The sequence below is a fragment of the Daucus carota genome, chromosome 2, assembly GCF_001625215.2.
Source record: "Daucus carota subsp. sativus chromosome 2, DH1 v3.0, whole genome shotgun sequence".
Taxonomy (NCBI): domain Eukaryota; kingdom Viridiplantae; phylum Streptophyta; class Magnoliopsida; order Apiales; family Apiaceae; genus Daucus; species Daucus carota.
Genome location: NC_030382.2, coordinates 8,974,333 through 8,996,144, shown reverse-complemented (window position 1 = coordinate 8,996,144; position 21,812 = coordinate 8,974,333). Strand labels below are relative to the sequence as shown.

General features: G+C 38.4%; 2 protein-coding genes and 1 non-coding gene across 3 annotated transcripts; all 3 read right to left on the bottom strand.

Annotated features, from left to right (window-relative positions):
* Window positions 1-684: 684 nt before the first annotated feature.
* LOC108192548 (uncharacterized) lies at window positions 685-2,682 on the bottom strand. Its single transcript, XM_064086599.1, has 6 exons — window positions 2,564-2,682; window positions 2,347-2,473; window positions 1,560-1,898; window positions 1,398-1,481; window positions 859-1,200; window positions 685-747 (listed from the first exon to the last, which is right to left on the bottom strand). The coding sequence occupies exons 1-6, from the start codon at window positions 2,680-2,682 to the stop codon at window positions 685-687; spliced, it is 1,074 nt and encodes a 357-aa protein (XP_063942669.1).
* A 596-nt stretch (window positions 2,683-3,278) lies between these two features.
* Window positions 3,279-6,253, bottom strand: LOC108212485 (uncharacterized). The gene is made up of 3 exons (XM_064086598.1): window positions 4,371-6,253; window positions 4,105-4,204; window positions 3,279-4,028 (listed from the first exon to the last, which is right to left on the bottom strand). Exons 1-3 carry the CDS (start codon window positions 6,251-6,253, stop codon window positions 3,279-3,281), a joined length of 2,733 nt encoding a protein of 910 aa, XP_063942668.1.
* A 2,228-nt stretch (window positions 6,254-8,481) lies between these two features.
* On the bottom strand, window positions 8,482-8,588 carry LOC135150956 (small nucleolar RNA R71). The gene has a single exon (XR_010289416.1). It is a non-coding gene; the product is annotated as a small nucleolar RNA R71 (small nucleolar RNA).
* Window positions 8,589-21,812: the final 13,224 nt, after the last annotated feature.

Below are 21,812 nucleotides of genomic sequence, written 5' to 3'. Positions count from 1 at the left end.
TCTGAGTCAGCACAGGACTGCCGAATACCACGTGTCAGCGACCATTTTTGCGACCGATGGTCGCTACTGTTTGCGACCGACAGTAGCTACCGATTGCCGTTGCTGTCTGTTGCGACGGATTCGCTACAGAATTTTGTAGCTAAAGTTAGCGACCGATTGGCTACGGATTTCCGTAGCAAATATAGCTACAGGTATTTGCGACCGCTGTGCGTCGCTAAGTTTGAAAGCTTTTGCTACCAGCATTGGCTACTGCTTGCGGTAGCTAAAGCCAATTTTTTTTTAAAATTTTTTTTATTTTTTTGCAGATTTACATAATTTCAGTTTGTACCTGCTTTTCCCACAAACAATAACAACTTTGTCTCAACAATTTCACGGTGAATAACCCAACAATAGAAGAAATCCTAATTAACATCAAAGTTTACATCAATATCCTTAAAATTTCAGCAACACAACCATATGTTCCAAATATCATCCAAGCAGTACAATACTAACACCTAAATGCTCGAAGATCCTCCAACATCAGCATCCTAATCGGCATGATCACCCTGTCAATGTCATTTGAAGAAGTGAATCTACATGGCATATAAACAATTGAATATGAAAACAGACTTCAGCAGTTAATAACACAATTGAAGTTAACTATTAAATAGATTAATACCTTACGACCATCACTTTGTTGATACACTAAGATCCTCCAATATCAGAATCATGATCATAATCATCAGCATCCTGGTCATCACGATCACCCTGTCATCATCAAATCAATTAAAGAAGTGAAATCTCAGTTGTATATGAACTGTAAACATGAAAAACAAACTTCAAAAATTAATAACAAAATTGCAGTTAACAATTATATACCTGCCTACCATCACTTTGCTGCGATGCTGCTGCCTCAGCCACAGCACGAGCTAACTCATCAGGATCCATAAGCCCAAGATGTCCTCCTAATACACGAAGAAGCGCTCGATCCTGACATATAGCTCGAACACAGTCAGCAGGAGTATGAACAGTTGGATGACTCGGTGACTGTGAAGACTGTGTGCTACAGGTTGAGCCAAAGATAGATGGGCGTCTTCGTTGTCCCTGACCCTTGACATAGTTCTTCTTCACAATAGAGGCCCTCTCCCAAAGCTCCTGATCAATATGCGGGGGCTGAGTGCCCTCATGATAGCGCTCAGCAACTAAAGTGCGATAATTTTTCTGTCATCATATTTATGATTAGTTAGTTAAACTCTAGAGATTTATGCCAATATTATATGCTTAATTATATATTATACCTTTATACTAATAACAACCATATTGATATCACCATAAATCTTATTTCCTTATATTCTATTCTTTAGTAGAACCACAACTAACTTGGACATAATAAATGTATAAAAGTTTAGTTTTATTACCGCTACTTCCTGAGCAGCAGGTATGCCTTCACGAGTAGCCACGTACACATCCAACCAGTTGATAGTACCCTGAGATTGAGACTCCTGTACAAAACATATTTCCAATAATTGAGAAGTAAACATGTGATGGTGGTTACACACATCGAAGCTATGCATACATACCTTGTTAGCCATATGCTGCCCCTGGGATATACTACCTCCCTTGTATGTACCTTTTGCCTTCTCAGCACCTCCACATCTATTTCCCGAGGCAGTATTACTTTTGTGCACAAACTCAGGCTCTGTCCACTGAGCACACATCTGAGCCCAAATATCAGCGCTACACCACCATGGGTTAAACTTATGCATATGCAAATCCCCTTGACCTGGAAATGCATTGCTAGCATTCTGCAGGGCTTTTGTGCGCTCTTTTGACAAATTGTCTTTGGTTCGATCTGCACATTTTCTCCAAAACAGATCAGAAATAGTAGGACCGTCTTCATCCGCCCACCTGTATCGTTTCTGCATAAAGAGTTCAATAGGAAAAAATACATTAATGTAGCAATTTGTTAATAGTACACAATTAGAAATATACATTAATTTTGTTGTTAATGAAACAAGCTAAATAAACTAATGGTGCACACAAAAATCTTTTTTGTCTATGTATGTTCACTTTTTTGGTCGAATTATAAAATATTATAGCCTAAAAATATAGTACCCGATATAGTTTAGTGTTCAAAAGCACGACAAGATAACAATAAAGTATATTATTTTTCCAAGCTAATGTTAAAGGACTTTTCTATTTCCAAACACATAAAGTAGTCATTAGCAGGCTAGAATGACATGACATGATCATTAATAAATTGACGAACAAGAGAAGAACCATATAGCTAGCACTATGAGTAATAATTTTCATGTTTTAAGTGTTATGACTTTACAAATCAATAATTAAATTTCATCATTGTAGTACCTGAAATTCAGCCCATACTGCATCCTTATGTGCTGTAGGTGTGCTAACCCACCTAATGGCAGGGGTAGGCCAATTCTGAAGGCACAGCTGAGAGATGCACTTCACGATTCTATGATCTGCAAAATCACTACAATAAACAACAAAGTCATTAATCACTAAGTATTATGCCAATGAGGATGATATAAGTTCTTAAAGGTGGGTATGAGTAGATATGTACACGTTATATGGGGTTTGACGAAGTTGAATAAGTTCCCGGTCGTCTGGGTTAGTAGGTGCCCTGGGGATTTGAGTGGGCCCCCTACCCAAGCCACGCTTTTTAGGAGCTGTGGAATCCATCTGTATACATGTAACAAAGATGGGGAAATAAGCAAGGGCAAACATATAGATATATAGTCAATGCATATTATTAGACCCGTGGATTATATAATGTTTTACAAGTATATATCTAACAAGTCGTGAGGCAACTAGCAGAAGCAAGAATCATGGACTATATATATATATATATATATATATATATATATATATATATATATATATATATATATATATATATCCAACCATCATTAAAATATCAAAAGAATCAATTACTATTTAGGCATGATTCCTTACCCTAACCACAGATATACAATTGGAACAATATAAAAAGAAATAACAGGCTAAAAACAATGTCAACATGTAAGTTGTATTATTGCAAATATTTAAATACTAAATAATGAATTTTCTTAATGTTTTTATATGAACCAGAAATGTAGCGATAATATCGCAATATACTTATGGTTTTAGTAATTTACATAAACACTAAAGATGTAATAAAAACTTTTTAACCAATGGTGTTGAACATCATCCATGATATAATGAAAGTTTTGAATGTATCAATAAATAAAAATCTCAACAAGAACTAATATTTATGTTACTAAGTATCCAGATCATGTTTAGGTGCCATTGTCCGAGCTATCGGAGTCAGAATCATCTTCTTTTGCAGATTCATAACCATCATCTTCATCGGTGTCTATTTCAGTGTCTGTGTCTGTCAATAACTCTTCGTTGTCTGTATCAATGTCATCCTCTACAAGTAATAACTCAGGATCTATTTCATGTGCTTCATTTTCATCATCTAATTGGATTACTTCATCATCTTCCACATTAATCACATTTGGTTTATGAAGCGTCTGCTCTTGATAAACATCCCCAGCAATTACTTCTTCACGTCTACGTGCGGGGGTATGTATTACAACCTGCCAGTTTACAGGTGGCCTATCCCTTTTTCTACCAGGAGTAGGAGTGTAGTACACTTGTGTAGTTTGAGTTGGTAAAACGAACGGTTCATTAGAGTATGCAGACTTATGGAGGTCGATGTCAACAATTCCATGTCTATCAACACGTCTCCCTTTTTCTAAGTCGAACCAGCGACACTTGAACAAGTTAATATGACCCCCATATGTACCCTTGTAAGATAACTCTATGATTTCTTCCAACTCCCCATAAAATACTTGATTAAGTTCATTGCAACTATCCCCTTGGACACACACTCCTGAGTTTGTTGTTCTTTTACCGAACCCATATGCCTTGGTATGAAATTCATAACCATTTACCTTGTAACCATTACAACTGACTTGATCCTTGTCTGGTCCCATAGCTAGAGGTAGTACATTCGCTGGCAACACTGATCCAGCAGTCAAAGCCTACAAATATTCCATCTCATTAAATAGGTACTATAAAGCGTGTATAAGAATATCATGTTATAAAATTTGAACTTACTTTTTCCTTTATCCAAAGTGCAAATTCTTTATAACGATTGGTTTGGATGTCTTTATCTGTTATGCCGGGATGCTTCACTTTTAATTCATCATCATACAATCTGTATAACATATAGACAAATTATACACACACACATATGTATATGTATATGTATATGTATATGTATATGTATATGTATATGTATATGTATATGTATATGTATATGTATATGTATATGTATATTATACTATATAGTTAATTGATATTGGAATGAGTTACCCTTGTACCTCACGTACTCATCAATCTCATCACAATTGAGAAGTATATAGGTATGCGCAGCATGTAAATCTTTCTCAGAGAGGAATATGCGTTTCTGTTTTCCATATGCACGGCCAGATAGACCAAATACAGCAAGACGGCCATTTAATTCCACATTTCCCCCATCATCATGTCTAGACACTCGATTGGCCTTTGTTAAGACTTCATCCGGAAAGTAGTCTGAGACAAAGGTAGATATCTCATTGAAACTGTAGGCTTCACATATGGACCCCTCAACACAAGCTCTATTTTTCACTGCCCTCTTAAGCATTCCCATCAGCCTCTCGAAAGGGTACATCCATCTATATTGAACTGGACCCCCAACACGAGCTTCATAAGGAAGATGTATAGTCAAATGCTCCATAGAGTCAAAAAAACCAGGGGGAAATATTTTTTCCAGTTTACACGTGATCTCTATAATGTTCTTCTCAAGTACAGACATGTCCTTTTCATTTATTGTTTTTGAACATAAGTCATTAAAGAAACAACTGAGCTCTGTAACAGCATCCCATATTGGTTTATAAAGCAAATCCCGAAATGCAATTGGGAGGAGTCTTTCCAAGAATACATGACAATCGTGACTCTTCATCCCTTTCAATTTCTCATGCGGTTTCTTATCTGAAACACACCTTGCAATGTTTGATGCATATCCATCAGGTAGTTTTAGGGACCTAATCCATGTGCATACATCTTCAATTTGTTTTTTGGACAATGTGTACCTTGCTTGGGGTTTGACACTCTTACCATTAGAAGATTCATGAATTTCTAATGCAGGACGCTTACAAATATCTTTCATGTCCAAACGCGCCTTATCATTATCTTTTGTCTTCCCTGGAACATTCATCACGGTGCTAAAAACATTGTCAAACACATTCTTTTCAACATGCATCACATCCAAATTATGACGAATCAAATTTGTAGACCAATAAGGCAATTCCCAAAAGATACTTGTCCAAACCCAATTATGAGATTCACCAAACCCATTGATTTTCTTATCATTCTTACCAAACGGAACATGTGGCAATCTCATCACACGGGTTCGCATCTCCGCACCTGACAATCGTGGTACAGGCATATCAGTTTCAATTTTCCCTTTCCTGAAGTTCTCCCTATTTCTTCGAAACGGGTGATCATTTGGCAGAAAACGGCGATGACAGTCAAACCAACAAGGCTTCCGACCTTTTTGCAGAGTGAAAGATTTTGTATGCTCCATACAATATGGACAAGCCAACTTCCCATGTGTGCTCCACCCTGATAACATACCATATGCTGGGAAGTCGCTTATGGTCCACATAAGCGATGCCCTGAGGTTGAAATTAGTTTGTGTAGAAACATCCCAAGTTTGCACTCCATCCTTCCACAATATCTTCAATTCGTCTATAAGAGGCCTCAAGTAAACATCTAAGTTCTTTCCAGGACTCTTGGGACCAGGAATCATGAGAGAAAGGAATAAATAAGGTTGTTTCATACACATCCAAGGAGGCAGGTTGTACGGAGTAACAATCACGGGCCAACAAGAGTACGGAACAGCTGAGTGGCCAAACGGGTTGAAACCGTCGGTAGATAATCCAAGCCTGACATTTCTAGGTTCAGATGCAAATTGTGGATGTTTTTTGTTGAATTCTTTCCAAGCCTCCCCATCTGCGGGATGATTTAATTCTCCATCTTTGGACGGAGATTTTGCATGCCAATGCATGTGTTCAGCTGTTCTTGAAGACATGAACAATCTTTTTAGCCGGTCTGTTATAGGAAAATACCTTAGAATCTTGAACGGTATAGTTGATTTTTTTGTAGACACCCCCCCTTTATTAGGTTTGAATCGATCATGACCACAAATTGTACATTGTGTCATCTTTTCGTTTTCCTTATAATATAACATGCAGTCGTTGGGACACGCATCGATCTTCTGGTATCTGATAAGTGGTATTTATACACACTTATAGGCCTTCATTTCCACTTAAATTGGTTGATTGTACTTAAGTGTTTAGTGTCTTTTGATGTGTTTTTATTGTTTTTCTGTGCAGGTCACGAGTTGAGGTGATGAAGTGATTTTCTATCATTTTAGGTTGGTTTTGGTGCATTAATTGCAAGAATAGAGAATTGTGGATTCACCGCGACTTGGGATTTTGTGGGTACATCTTCTACAAACCCTCACGAGAACACACTCGTCCACTAGAGCTATCTAGGGGTTTAAAGGGCTTGTTGCATATGCTAAATGCAACCGTGATCACCTACGGAAGTGGTACTAGAAGCGAGGAAGGACATGCACGCGAGAACGAGCAAGAAACGAAGAAACGGGAGTGCCATCACAGACACTAGCGCGCCCGCGCTAACCTGTAGCGCGCCCGCGCTACAGACTGCTGCATCTAGCGCGCCTGCGCTAAGTTAGCGCGGCCGCGCCCAGCAGAACTTCCCCGGGCCGATTTTGTACAGCTTTTTAGCGGATTTTCGCAGCGGTCGAGGCCCGGTTGACTTGGTCAATTTATTTTAAATTCTCATGTGTAAAACCCTAGCCTCCAAGTAGTTTTTAGGAAGAACAATATCGTAGTTAAGTTTTAATCATTCAAGCACATTATCAGTTGTATTGGATCGTTCTTTGCGAGGAAGTGACAGTTTCGAGCAAGATCGTGAACATCAAATCTGTAACGTGTGATCCTTATTATTATTAATTCAAGCATTTTTATTCCGTTTAATTCTCGTAGTTTATTTATCATGTTTTCATTAGAACCCATGATGTCGATTAGTTCGATTATGAACTAACCGCCTTCATGGGATTCTAATGGATTTATCGATGTAATCTAGTATCGATTATTAATTACTTGATTTTGTGACGTACGTTGATTTCTTTGCATGAGCCGTGCTTATTCTTCTTAGGAGCGTAGCTAACTTCTGAGTTGTTTGTTAATTCTTTCTGAAGCGAGAGTGGATGATTGAATTTAGAACTATGCCATGTAAACATAGGATTATGTGAATGAAACATAATTTGTGGTAGACTTGAACTATTTTTATCACCCTGTGTAATCACGATAGATGACTTGTTATTAAACCTCTCTGCTTACACTACCGCTATAGAGATATAGGGTCTGAGCTTTGTTGGTGTCCATGAGATTTCTGTCTTAATTGCGGATTTTGATTGGTATGATATGTGTGCAACGAGAGTTGGCATGTATTACTTTCGTGTTGTCTGATTAGGATCAACAGTCGCATGTTAATCAGTAATTTCAATTCTAGATGAATTCGATAATGAAGTTAGAATCCCATGTGTTTTCCTATTCTGAATTTGATTAGCAATTTTAATTATTAGTATAAAAGAAACCAATCCTTGTTAATTGTCTTAGCAGTGATAATTGATCATACATTGTTGCATAGGTGCGTATTCTTAATTCACCAGTCTCTGTGGGATCGAACTTAATATATTACTTGTGATCACGTGCGCTTGCGTGTAGTGTAGATTTCACCGAACAAGTTTTTGGCGCCGCTGCCGGGGACTCGGTGTTAATTAATTAGTTTATGTACTTGTCATCAGTGTGCATTAAAATTCACTGACTAGGATTCTATTTTCTTCTCACTTTTCTTCTTTTCTTTATTTCAGGTACTTGGATCGCGTTTATGCAAACACGTTCTCAAACCCGTAAAAGAAAAGCAATTGATTCATCTTCATCTTCTTCTTCTGATTCTGAAACAATGACAGAACCTGAAGCACAACCAGACAGTAAGGCACTGAAGGACTTCTCTATGCCAAAGATCGATGATATCCAATCAAGCATTGTCAGGCCTGCAATCGCAGCCAAAGCCTTTGAAATCAAACCAGGAACTATTCAAATGGTGCAGAACTCGGTACAGTATGGGGGTTCTCCTACTGAAGACCCTAATATGCATATACGGAATTTTATAGAGATCTGTGACACTTTCAAATTCAATGACGTCTCTGATGAAGCTGTGAAGTTAAGACTTTTCCCATTTTCACTGAAGGATAAGGCCAAGGGATGGTTACATTCTTTGCCTTCTGGTTCGATTACTACATGGGAAGATCTAGCTCAGAAATTTCTCACTAAATTCTTCCCCATGGCAAAGACTGCTGCACTACGAAATGCTCTATCTCAATTCTCTCAACAATCAGGAGAAACATTCTGTGAAGCCTGGGAGAGGTATAAAGAGATGCTAAGAAAGTGTCCCCACCATGGTATGCCGGATTGGATGCAAATAAACAGTTTCTACAATGGTCTTGGACCTCAATCCAGACCTATGCTTGATGCTGCTTCTGGAGGTGCGCTATGGGCTAAGAGTTATGAAGAAGCTTATGATCTTATTGAAATGATGGCGGCTAATGAATATCAGAACCCTACTCAAAGACTTACTCAAGGGAAAGTAGCCGGAATTCTTGATCTTGACACGTCTACAGCTATAGCAGCTCAACTTAAAGCTCTCACGATGAAAGTCGACTCTCTGGCTCACCAAGGAATTCAACAGCCAATCATTATTTGCGAATTATGTGCTGGTACTCATGCTACTGATCAGTGTGCCATTTCTAGTGAATCAGCACAATTCGTGAGCAACTTTCAGAGAGGTCAACAGCCTGCTCCAGCTACTTATCACCCTAACAACCGAAATCATCCTAATTTTAGCTGGAGTAATAACCAGGGGTATAACCAACCTCAACAAATATTTCAACAGGGACCTAAACAGTACAGTCAGGCTGGGAATTCACAACAGTATGCATCTAAACAGCCATATCACACCCCCCCGGGATTTCAGAATCATGGGCAATCAGCTAACGAAAGGTCTGACATGGAAGAGCTAAGGCTCATGTACAAGAGTCAAGCAGTAACTTTAAAAGCCTTGGAGACACAAGTCGGTCAGTTAGCTAACGCTTTACTAAGCAGACCACAGGGGAATCTCCCTAGTGATACAGAGGTACCAGGTAAGAGGGACCCTAAAGAGCAAGTCCAATCCATTACGCTGAGATCTGGAAAAACTACAGCAGGGCCTACCTCAACATTAGTACAAGATCAGGGTGATGAACCGCAAGAAATTCCAACAGAAGTTCCTTCAAATACAATTGGCACCAACCCTATTGTTGAAAAGGATAAGGCTATCCCTGCAGCTGCTCCAATGTCAAAATCAGTATATCCACCACCTCCATTTCCTAGGAGGTTAAAAAAACAGCAGCTGGATAAGCAATTTGGTAAATTCCTTGAAGTGTTCAAAAAGCTTCACATCAACATCCCGTTTGCTGAAGCACTCGAGCAAATGCCTAGTTATGCCAAGTTTATGAAGGGTATTCTCTCAAAAAAGCTAAAACTCGAGGAGTTAGAGACAGTGGCTTTAACGGAGGAATGTAGTGCTGTGCTTCAACAGAAATTACCACCTAAGCTGAAAGACCCGGGAAGCTTTACTATCCCTTGCACTATTGGGAAGTTCTCTTTCGATAAGTGTCTGTGCGACTTGGGAGCTAGCATCAATCTGATGCCTCTATCTATCTTCACACAACTTGGCCTGCCAGAGCTCAAGCCGACAAACATGTCTTTACAGCTGGCTGATCGCTCGATCACATATCCGAGGGGTATAATTGAAGATGTGCTAGTCAAGGTTGATCAATTAATCTTTCCAGCCGACTTCGTGATTCTTGACTTTGAAGAAGACAAAAGGATTCCTATCATCTTGGGCAGACCCTTCTTAGCTACCGGGCAAACATTGATCGATGTCCAAAAAGGGGAACTTACAATGAGAATACAAGATCAGACGGTCACGTTCAACGTGTTCAATGCAATGAAGTTACCAACTGATGAGGAATCTTGTTTTAGTATGGATGTACTTGATACTACAGCAGAAGCTAATAGCAAGCGGGTTTTACAGGATGATGCATTAGAAGTAATCCTTACAAATGATGAGGAATGGGGCAGTGAAGAAGAATTGGAAGAAATCCATCACCTTAACTCATCACCTTGGAGAAGGAATTTTGAACCACCTGTCGAATCTCTTGGCTTGGAGGAACAAAAAGAAGATCATAAACCACTACAACCATCAGTAATCGAAGCACCTAAACTTGAACTTAAACCACTACCGGATCACTTAAGGTATGCTTTTCTTGGTGAAGGTTCTACTCTTCCTGTTATTGTTGCATCTAACTTGTCAGGGGAGGAAGAGGAAAAACTTTTGAGGGTGCTAAGGGAATTCAAAACAGCGATTGGTTGGACCATAGCTGATATAAAGGGCATCAGTCCCTCCTTTTGTCAACACAAAATTCTCATTGAAGAAGGAAGCAAACCTTCAGTGGAACAACAAAGAAGGCTAAATCCTATCATGAAGGAGGTTGTAAAGAAAGAGATTCTTAAATGGCTTGATGCAGGTATCATATATCCAATTTCAGATAGCTCATGGGTGAGTCCAGTACAATGCGTGCCTAAGAAAGGAGGAATGACAGTAGTAGCCAACGAAAAAGGGGAACTCATCTCAACTAGAACTGTCACAGGTTGGAGGATTTGCATGGACTACAGGAAGCTGAATAAAGCTACAAGAAAAGATCACTTCCCTCTGCCTTTTATTGATCAGATGCTTGACAGGTTGGCTGGCCATGAGTTCTATTGTCTGTTAGATGGGTATTCTGGCTATAATCAAATTGCTATTTCCCCGGAAGATCAAGAAAAGACAACCTTTACATGCCCTTATGGTACTTTCGCATTCCGAAGAGTACCTTTTGGTTTATGTGGTGCACCAGCCACTTTTCAAAGGTGCATGATGGCAATATTCTCAGAGATGATCGGCATCAATGTGGAGGTATTCATGGACGATTTTTCTGTATTTGGAACATCTTATGACGAATGCCTCACGAATCTTAGAATGGTTCTTAAGCGCTGTGTGGAAACTAATCTGATTCTCAATTGGGAAAAATGTCATTTCATGGTGCAAGAAGGAATCATATTGGGGCATAAAGTATCTGCCAAGGGACTAGAAGTCGATAAAGCGAAGGTGGAAACAATTAAAAATCTTCCTCCACCACTTTCAGTCAAGGGCGTCCGAAGCTTCCTTGGTCATGCAGGTTTCTATCGGAGGTTCATCAAGGATTTCTCGAAAATTTCTAAACCTCTTTGCAATCTGTTAGAGAAAGACATTCCATTTAAATTTGATGGGGAGTGCTTGGAAGCATTTGAAATCTTGAAAAAGAAGTTGACATCAGCACCTATCATCACTGCACCTGATTGGAGTAAACCATTCGAATTAATGTGTGATGCCAGTGATTATGCTGTGGGAGCTGTACTGGGCCAGCGAACAAGCAATGTGTTTCATGTTATCTACTATGCCAGCAAAACATTAAATGATGCACAATTGAACTACACTACTACTGAAAAAGAACTTCTAGCTATTGTCTTTAGCTTTGAGAAGTTCAGGTCTTACCTTCTTGGAACAAAGGTAGTGGTATATACTGATCATGCAGCCATTCGATATCTCATCTCAAAGAAGGATTCTAAACCAAGACTAATTCGCTGGGTTTTATTGCTCCAAGAATTTGATGTGGAAATTAAAGATCGAAAGGGCACAGAAAATCAGGTAGCGGATCATTTATCCAGACTAGAAGATCACAGCAAACAAACGACCGACAATACTCTAATCAATGAATTCTTCCCAGACGAACAGTTGTTTGGAGTTGAGGTAGAGGAGCCATGGTTTGCTGACATTGTGAATTATCTAGTGAGTAAGGTCATTCCTCCAGAATTCTCTTATGCTCAACGCAAGAAATTCCTTCACGATGTGAAATGGTATATTTGGGATGAACCCTTTCTGTTTAAACAAGGAGTCGATCAGATTCTCAGACGGTGTATTCCTATTAATGAAGTTGAGGGAGTTTTGCGCGAGTGCCATTCCACTGGTTATGGGGGCCATTATAGCGGAGAGAAGACAGCAAAGAGGGTGCTTCAAGCAGGTTTTTACTGGCCAACTCTGTTTAAAGATGCTCATCAATTTGTGTTGGGTTGCGATCGATGTCAACGTACAGGTAATATTTCTAGGAGGAATGAAATGCCTCTTAAAATGCTTTTGGAAGTTGAAATATTTGATGTTTGGGGTATTGACTTTATGGGACCGTTCGTTTCTTCTTGCAACAACCAGTATATTCTATTAGCAGTTGATTACGTGTCTAAATGGGTGGAGGTGAAAGCCTTACCTACAAATGATGCTAAGGTGGTCTTGCAATTTCTACAAAAACAAATCTTTACCCGTTTCGGAGTCCCTAGAGTCATTATCAGTGATGAAGGCTCTCATTTCTGCAATCGGAAATTTACAACCTTAATGACGAGGTATAATATAAATCACCGGGTTGCTACTGCTTATCATCCTCAAACAAATGGTCAAGCTGAGGTGTCTAACAGAGAGATCAAACGCATATTAGAGAAGGTGGTTAACCCTTCTAGGAAGGACTGGTCCTTACGATTAGATGAGGCTGCTTGGGCTTATCGAACAGCTTATAAAACACCGTTGGGTACTTCTCCATTTCAGTTAGTGTTTGGCAAGGCTTGTCACCTACCAGTTGAGTTGGAACATAAAGCTTATTGGGCCTTAAAGAAGTTGAACTTCGACTTACAATTAGCTGGAGAGAAACGAATGATGCAACTCAATGAGTTAGAGGAGTTTCGTCTCCGTGCTTATGAAAATAACAAACTCTACAAAGAAAAGGTGAAAAGATTGCATGATCAGCGGCTGATACAAAAATCGTTTGTGGTTGGTCAATTGGTGCTATTGTATAACTCTCGGTTGAAGCTGTTTCCAGGGAAACTCAAATCACGCTGGTCAGGGCCATTTACAGTCAAGACGGTATTTTCCCACGGTGCAGTAGAAATCTATGCAAGATCACCGGATGAATCATTTAAGGTTAATGGTCAAAGGTTGAAGCCTTACTTTGGCGGAAATGTGAATCGTGAGGTACAAACCACGATTCTTCAATCGGAATCGGATTAAGTCTGGACTTCACGTCGAGCTAACGACGTTAAACAAGCGCTTCGTGGGAGGCAACCCACGCATTGGAACCACATTGTACCATTGTAAACCTCAAAAACACAAAAAATCGAAAAATTCAGCCTTCGGGGTCAGACACTAGCGCGCCCGCGCTAGTGTCAGCGCGCCCGCGCTAAGTTTCACGGCGCGCCCGCGCTATACTTAGCGCGGCCGCGCTACTGACTGCCGAGTCAGCCGAATTTTCACCCAAAAATTTTCTTTTTTCGTTTTTAAAAGCCCACAATCCTAATTTTGCATGCCTAGCCCGAAATACATCCCATAAAACCCTAACTCAACTCTACAATCCTTATATAAACACAAAACCCACATCCAAATCCCATTATAATTCTCTAAACCCTAAATATATATACACATCCATACACACAACCTTCATCCAATCTTTCAAACCCATTACACATAAACCTCTTGCAACTCTAAATCCTTACCAATGGCACCCAAACGAGCCCGTAGATCACAAGGAACTAGCTCACAAGCCCCTACATCTAGCGATTCTTCTTCGATGGGTGAGGTTGAGTTCACCTCGGATGGTGCGCGAACCGAGTTTCAACGGCTTATGAATAAGTCGTTAGTTAAGGAGAGGGGATTCTTACCCACGGCGGAGGATGGTGAGCTTTTGAACATGGTTCAAGAGAGGGGTTGGGAATCTTTTTGCGAGGCTCCGGAGGCGGTTCCCTTGGCTATTATTCGAGAGTTTTATGCTAATGCCAAGGAGAATCGAGATGGATTCACTGTGGTACGGGGAATCCGTGTTGATTATAGTGCGGAGGCGATCCGTAGAGTTATTGGGGGGCGTGCCAAGCGCCGTAATGAAGAAGATTGGGTGGTTGAGAGGATTGGGCGTGCCAAACGCCGTTTTGATGACGATCCAATTGATTTTGAGCGGTTGGTGTATGACATGTGTGTACCGGACACACATTGGAAGATGACTGCACCTCCTTTGCCGGCACATGTTTCGTTTCCAGCAGCCGCGTTGAACCGGTATGCGAAGGCGTGGAACGCCTTCATCTGTGCTAACATCATGCCATCTTCACATGGGCATGAGGTGACAGTGGAGAGAGCTATTCTGCTCTTTGGGATTGTCTCGGGCAAGTATATTGATCTGGGACATGTTATTCATCAGGGGATTCTGAGGTTCTTGAAGGGAGGAACCACTGGTGCCATTCCATATGGCACAATTGTGACGAAGCTCTGTCGAACGAGCGGTGTTCGTTGGCCATCCAACGAGCAATTACAGTTGCCAGGGACACCTATTGATCATTCGGCGATCAGTCGGATGACAGAGTGGGATGGAGGAATTCCCCACCCTCGAGGCCTCGGGTACTTATATGATGAGATGCCAGGGGGACGTCCAGAGTTTGTGAGGAGGGAGCAGCCTAGAGCTTCTGGAGCTGGTACTTCACAGACGGAGAGGAGCTCCGAACCAATGGGAGATGCTCATTATCGCCGCCTAGCTAGACGGATGGACACCATGCACGACATCCACCAGAGGTTTGCTTATGACTTGACACAGGCTCTAGGTAGTGCTTTCCAGGCACAGGGGGTCACAGTTCAGTGGCCAGTATTCGGAGCAGGGATGCAGTATCCTCCACCTGATTCACCTCCAGCAGAGGAGGGGGAGGACTCGGACTCCGAGTAGGTATGTGGGCGCTCTAGCCTTTTTATCACTTTCAATGGGGACATTGAAAATTTTAAGTTTGGGGGTGGTAATCTAAGGAAGAGCATATTATTAGATAGTTTTTTTTTATTATTATTTGCATGTGTAGTTAGATCATGTAGTTCACGTTTATTTTATTTTGCTTTGATTATTTCTCACGTTTTCTTTCTTATTTTTCTCAATTTTTTTTATTTTAACATGTTTAGTGGTAATTGTCATAGTTAGTATCACGAGCATTTGCATGAATTATGAAGTTAAGCCAAGTTAATTGCCTATGAGGAGTTATGTGCGTAGTTCTTGATTAGTAGTTTCAATTGCAATGCTAGGTTAGTACTTGGAAATTGCTTGTGTTGGAAATTGTAATTCACATATGTTCTTGAGATAGGACTTAGACGAAATTCCATGAATTCTAGGATTGAATTGAACACCCTTCAGCTTAGGTCTGTAAATCTTAAGTTTGGGGGAACTGAGGAGTAGATATGCCTTTCTTAAAAAAAGAAAAAAAGAAAAAAAAATATAGTAGTAATAAATTCACTAAAAAAAAATAAGTGGTAGAATTAACTAGGTTGAGCTCATTAGTACTCGAGTAATTAAGTCTGAGGGGACTTTGTGCCTAACAACCTAAAGCCCTTCGTGGTTTGGGATTGTTGACCCAACGCTCGCTACATGGGTACTAGTGCATAAATCTTTAGGGATCTCAGCCATTGCACGGTTAAATAAACCACTAGAATAAAGTGAATAATTGGTGTGTGAAGTCTTATGGTGTTCGTAACGCATTTACACTGCGAAGCGCTCTGACCTTAGACCAAGCAATTAAACACCAATAAAAAGAAAAAAAAAATAGTGAATAAAATAGAAGGGTGTGGACATTCTTTGGGACCTTGGCTTTTAGTTGGACTTGAGTGACGGGGTGTTAGTTTTAAACTTTTACGATTCTTGATTGGGATTCTATGGGAGTAGTAGTTTTTGTCTTGTCTCAATAAAAGAGCATGCTTGCACACACTGGCACTCCACACTTGTAAATAGAAGAGTAATTGACTTGGTAGCGAGAGAGATGAAATTCGAGAACATTAGCACAATCTGAGGTATTAAAAATTTGCAAGGCAATTACTTCATAGTTCACTCATTCATCACGTAGTTGCATTCATGCATTGCATTGTATTATTGTATAGTGTCGTTGACGCTTGAGGACAAGCATCAGTTTAAGTTTGGGGGTGTGATAAGTGGTATTTATACACACTTATAGGCCTTCATTTCCACTTAAATTGGTTGATTGTACTTAAGTGTTTAGTGTCTTTTGATGTGTTTTTATTGTTTTTCTGTGCAGGTCACGAGTTGAGGTGATGAAGTGATTTTCTATCATTTTAGGTTGGTTTTGGTGCATTAATTGCAAGAATAGAGAATTGTGGATTCACCGCGACTTGGGATTTTGTGGGTACATCTTCTACAAACCCTCACGAGAACACACTCGTCCACTAGAGCTATCTAGGGGTTTAAAGGGCTTGTTGCATATGCTAAATGCAACCGTGATCACCTACGGAAGTGGTACTAGAAGCGAGGAAGGACATGCACGCGAGAACGAGCAAGAAACGAAGAAACGGGAGTGCCATCACAGACACTAGCGCGCCCGCGCTACAGACTGCTGCATCTAGCGCGCCTGCGCTAAGTTAGCGCGGCCGCGCCCAGCAGAACTTCCCCGGGCCGATTTTGTACAGCTTTTTAGCGGATTTTCGCAGCGGTCGAGGCCCGGTTGACTTGGTCAATTTATTTTAAATTCTCATGTGTAAAACCCTAGCCTCCAAGTAGTTTTTAGGAAGAACAATATCGTAGTTAAGTTTTAATCATTCAAGCACATTATCAGTTGTATTGGATCGTTCTTTGCGAGGAAGTGACAGTTTCGAGCAAGATCGTGAACATCAAATCTGTAACGTGTGATCCTTATTATTATTAATTCAAGCATTTTTATTCCGTTTAATTCTCGTAGTTTATTTATCATGTTTTCATTAGAACCCATGATGTCGATTAGTTCGATTATGAACTAACCGCCTTCATGGGATTCTAATGGATTTATCGATGTAATCTAGTATCGATTATTAATTACTTGATTTTGTGACGTACGTTGATTTCTTTGCATGAGCCGTGCTTATTCTTCTTAGGAGCGTAGCTAACTTCTGAGTTGTTTGTTAATTCTTTCTGAAGCGAGAGTGGATGATTGAATTTAGAACTATGCCATGTAAACATAGGATTATGTGAATGAAACATAATTTGTGGTAGACTTGAACTATTTTTATCACCCTGTGTAATCACGATAGATGACTTGTTATTAAACCTCTCTGCTTACACTACCGCTATAGAGATATAGGGTCTGAGCTTTGTTGGTGTCCATGAGATTTCTGTCTTAATTGCGGATTTTGATTGGTATGATATGTGTGCAACGAGAGTTGGCATGTATTACTTTCGTGTTGTCTGATTAGGATCAACAGTCGCATGTTAATCAGTAATTTCAATTCTAGATGAATTCGATAATGAAGTTAGAATCCCATGTGTTTTCCTATTCTGAATTTGATTAGCAATTTTAATTATTAGTATAAAAGAAACCAATCCTTGTTAATTGTCTTAGCAGTGATAATTGATCATACATTGTTGCATAGGTGCGTATTCTTAATTCACCAGTCTCTGTGGGATCGAACTTAATATATTACTTGTGATCACGTGCGCTTGCGTGTAGTGTAGATTTCACCGAACAGTATCCAAGACCCAACTTCTTCACCATTTTCTTACAATAATAATAGTTATTAGGCAATGACTCATTCTCAGGTAACATACTCTTGATCGCCTTCAAGAGCGCCTCAAAACACTCATGGCTTATATTGTGATCAGCCTTGATGTTGAGTAATGTTGCACCGCAGACAATTTAGTATGTTCTGTACAACCCTGCCATAATGGTTCGCTACCTTCTTTTAACAACTTAAAAAAGTCTTTGGCATCAGAATTCATAGGTTGTTCACCAGTTTGTTCCCAATCAAAATCTGGCCCTGCAAGATCATGGGCCATGTCGTTCATACGATTAGTAGCACTATTGACCGAATTGTTTGTAGTGAGCCCACCATCTCTTTTCTGCCCATGTGCCCACCAGCATTCTTCATAATTTCTCATGAACCCAGAGACAAGCAAATGGTAGTTCACCGTGTCTCTGTCCAGATAATTAACATTCTTGCATTTCAAACATGGACATCGTATTTGCTTCCTTTCATTCAAACATTCCGGGTGACTATATGCGTAATCCAAAAACACTTGGCAACCAGCTTTAAATTCAGTTGTAGCACCTATTTGAGTACTTGACTTTCGTCGTGCCATCCAACTACGATCTAAAAAGAGGTTCATGATACGCCAAATTACCTGAAGTGTAATTCTGAATTCACTATAAAAATGACACATTATTAACCAGCAAAGTCATAAAACTTAGTAATAGTACATAATTGTGCTAGATATCAAGCTCAATAGGTGTATATATATAGTAACATGAATCTATCACTACACAGCCATACATGCAAGGCAAATCCGTGAGACTTAATTTGCACTGCTTAAAAGTTGCATAATATTTTTGGGACTTAACATGTAAGTTGTATACAATTGAATGGGACAGAGGGAGTACTAACTAATAGTTTTAATCTTACAAGGACAATACAACCCCTTTAGTTACAGAATAAAGGAAACAAAGATCTAGACAAAATATAATGGTTACGGGCGTATAGTTGTTTTTAACAGACAAAGATCTGACTCTCTGCAAACTAGAAAATAATGGTTTCGGGCTTGTAACATTATTTAGGCTGCTTGATATTACAGGGGTTTATATGATTTACACATTATCAATATGATATTTATTATTGTCGCAAGTAAGCAAAAAGTATCATATATTGAAAGATGCAAACTATCATATTGATATCTATCAATTATTTATATTATATACTACAACAGAGTGTTCTGGATAAACCATTTTTTCCCTGTGATATGGTAATTATAATTTGAGATGTATCAAATTTATATTATTAACAAATATATCAAAAAACTTCATAATTTATGTGTTCATGTATATAACTATATATCCACACATATGTATGTGCATATAATATGCATAAACATTGACTTCTTTTTAAGTCCAGGGGGAATAAGAAAAAAATTGTGAAATTGGGTTCCTTCAATAAGACTTGAATTTTGCATGAAAATTTATAGGAAAATGCTTGGTGCACATAATTGTGTACAAAAACATGTACATAATGACATGAGGCGGATTTTAATTGGATGACCCTCCTGCATTTACACCAACCACTCCAATTAAAACCCACCACATCACTTGCCACATCATTATGTACAAATTTTCTGTACACAATTATGTGCACCTAGCACTACTCAAATTTATATCACTGACCACATGAATGATGAGGGAAGCCACATATAATCTGTGGCAAGCTAAGTGTCAGACCAGATGCACAACTATTAGCTGGACTTAAAATTTGGTATAACACGCAAGCTTAAAGCCTTAAACTTGAATATACTTTTTTTGTTGTGCCATGGTTTTCTTGTATTTTATACCATAGAGAAATTTATATATTAGGAATTCTGTCAATAGTACGCAGCCTATTCTCTGTACAATGTTCTATGGCAAATTAACTAAAGTACAAGGATTTTTATATAGGAAATCTTGCCAAAAACTTTCCTGAATAGAAAGAGACTAAAATTTAATATGCTGATATTACTAAATTTAATAAGTTTGGCATAATATTGCTGCCTCGGTTCAAAATTTACTTTTTAGGAATGGGTATATACAGGGGTGGACAGACCGAGTTATTAAAAGGAAACAGAGGACCACAGTAAGTAATGACATAAGCAGACTCCAATATTAGAATATTTTGGACAAACATCATTGGCATCTTATTCTTTTGCATAATTTAAGCCCACCTCTCTCTCTTTCTCTATCAAATTTTAAGTAGCAGCAGAGAGAATCAGAAGTGTAATGAATCAAACATTACTAGTAGTCATTAGTCTGATCAGATTTGAGTTCCCGACTCTCATCAGTCCCTTGCTAGCTTTAGCCTAGCTTCTCTTCTTACATTCTAAAAAAAAAGTTTGCTAATTCTGAGAACTTAAACACTGATTTCAAATTGTATAAAATTATGTCAAACTTTAACTAATATGACTTAAATCTTAAGCCTGTTTTTAACCAGTACAAAACCCCTTATGTCACCACATTGTAATACAACAAGAAATCAAGAATGTTCCCTCATCCTCAAATTTTATCTACTACTCAAAATTACCTTGATATATAATGGACCAGAATTGCTATAGCAGTAAGCCAACAAAACACGGAGCAACTACAGAAATCAAGGTAGCATATACGGTAAATATAATATGTGATCACAAAAACAGAAACTCGACCAAACATGCAGGAACTAAATAAAAATACCATACAGGCAGGTCAAAATACCTAAAATATGTGTAAACACATTCAACTCTCCACACCTTTCAACCTCATATAGATAATCACAAACAACACTCGATAATTAAAGTGTAATACAGAACCCATTCTGTCACCACACTGATATAGCAACAAGAAATCAACAGCACCACAAGATATCAACAGCATCACAAGAATTAGAACATAATTTCACAAACCCACAAACAATCACACAGTCGGCACTAAAATGTAGACGATGCACATACAATCGCACACAGTAGTTACTAGTAAATGCAGATGATTAACTCACAATCGATATTCATAATATACAGTAGTAGTTGTAGATAGGCATACCTGTAACTGTACTGGTGGTTGAAACACGATCGCTGAAACCCTCGTACTCTCCCTCCCCCGCTGCTTACCTCCGCACTTGCTTCAAGTGCTTTACCCTTTTACAGTTTTGTATTACTGTATGATAAAAATAAAATTATATATTTGGTAGAAATTAATAATATAGTTATATATTTTATGAAAATAACGAGGATTTTATACCAAATCAATTCTTTATATAAATATATTTTATTTATATGATAAAAATTATTATGTTAAAAAGATTTGATTCATTTAATATAAAATAATACAATTACAAATAATTTTTAAAATTGTACCAATATTTAAAAAAATATAAATTACTCAATAATATATTTATAATAGAATAGAGTATTAAATAAGAATGAAAATAAAATTGTCTTGTACGTAAATTTGAAGACTACATGAAATTATTTAATTTAATCAGATACACTTAATTTAAAGGTAGAAAATTTTAAAAAATCTAAAATCAATCATCAATATACCTATATAAAGGGAAAGCCGGAGACATTTAGGTGACGTGGAGAGTAGCTCCATTCTATTTTTTCAATTTTTCGGAATTTTTGAAATATAACTTTCAGTATTGGAATAAATTACTTTCTAAATATTATCTTTTCCGTTTTCAAACTTATTGAAAAGAAAAATCACCAAAATTACCTTTTTTTGGTATTGGAAGAAAGTGTTTCAAAACTAACTTTTACGGTTTCAAAATTGTTGGAAGGTAGTTTCAATAATTTTATAAATTCTATTTTCTAAATTTTCTAAAATTTTTGAAATATTTTCAAAATTATTAGGAGAAAAAATTTTCTATTATTAATTTTTGATCACAATCGATTTTGAAGTTTTTAAGATTCAATCACTATCTGACATAGCTTGATCTCCGTGAGAAAAAAAGGGGCACATGCTTAATTATACTTTTAGAAA

Coding starts and splice junctions, on each gene's coding strand:
- LOC108212485 (XM_064086598.1), bottom strand. CDS start 6,253: ATGACACAATGTACAATTTGTGGTCATGATCGATTCAAACCTAATAAA. Junction 4,205..4,370: donor GAGATTGATGAGTACGTGAG/GTACAAGGGTAA, acceptor TATGTTATACAG/ATTGTATGATGATGAATTAA. Junction 4,029..4,104: donor CACTTTGGATAAAGGAAAAA/GTAAGTTCAAAT, acceptor GAATATTTGTAG/GCTTTGACTGCTGGATCAGT.
- LOC108192548 (XM_064086599.1), bottom strand. CDS start 2,682: ATGGATTCCACAGCTCCTAAAAAGCGTGGCTTGGGTAGGGGGCCCACT. Junction 1,899..2,346: donor CAGTATGGGCTGAATTTCAG/GTACTACAATGA, acceptor CTCTTTATGCAG/AAACGATACAGGTGGGCGGA. Junction 748..858: donor AGCAAAGTGATGGTAGGCAG/GTATATAATTGT, acceptor TGATGATGACAG/GGTGATCGTGATGACCAGGA.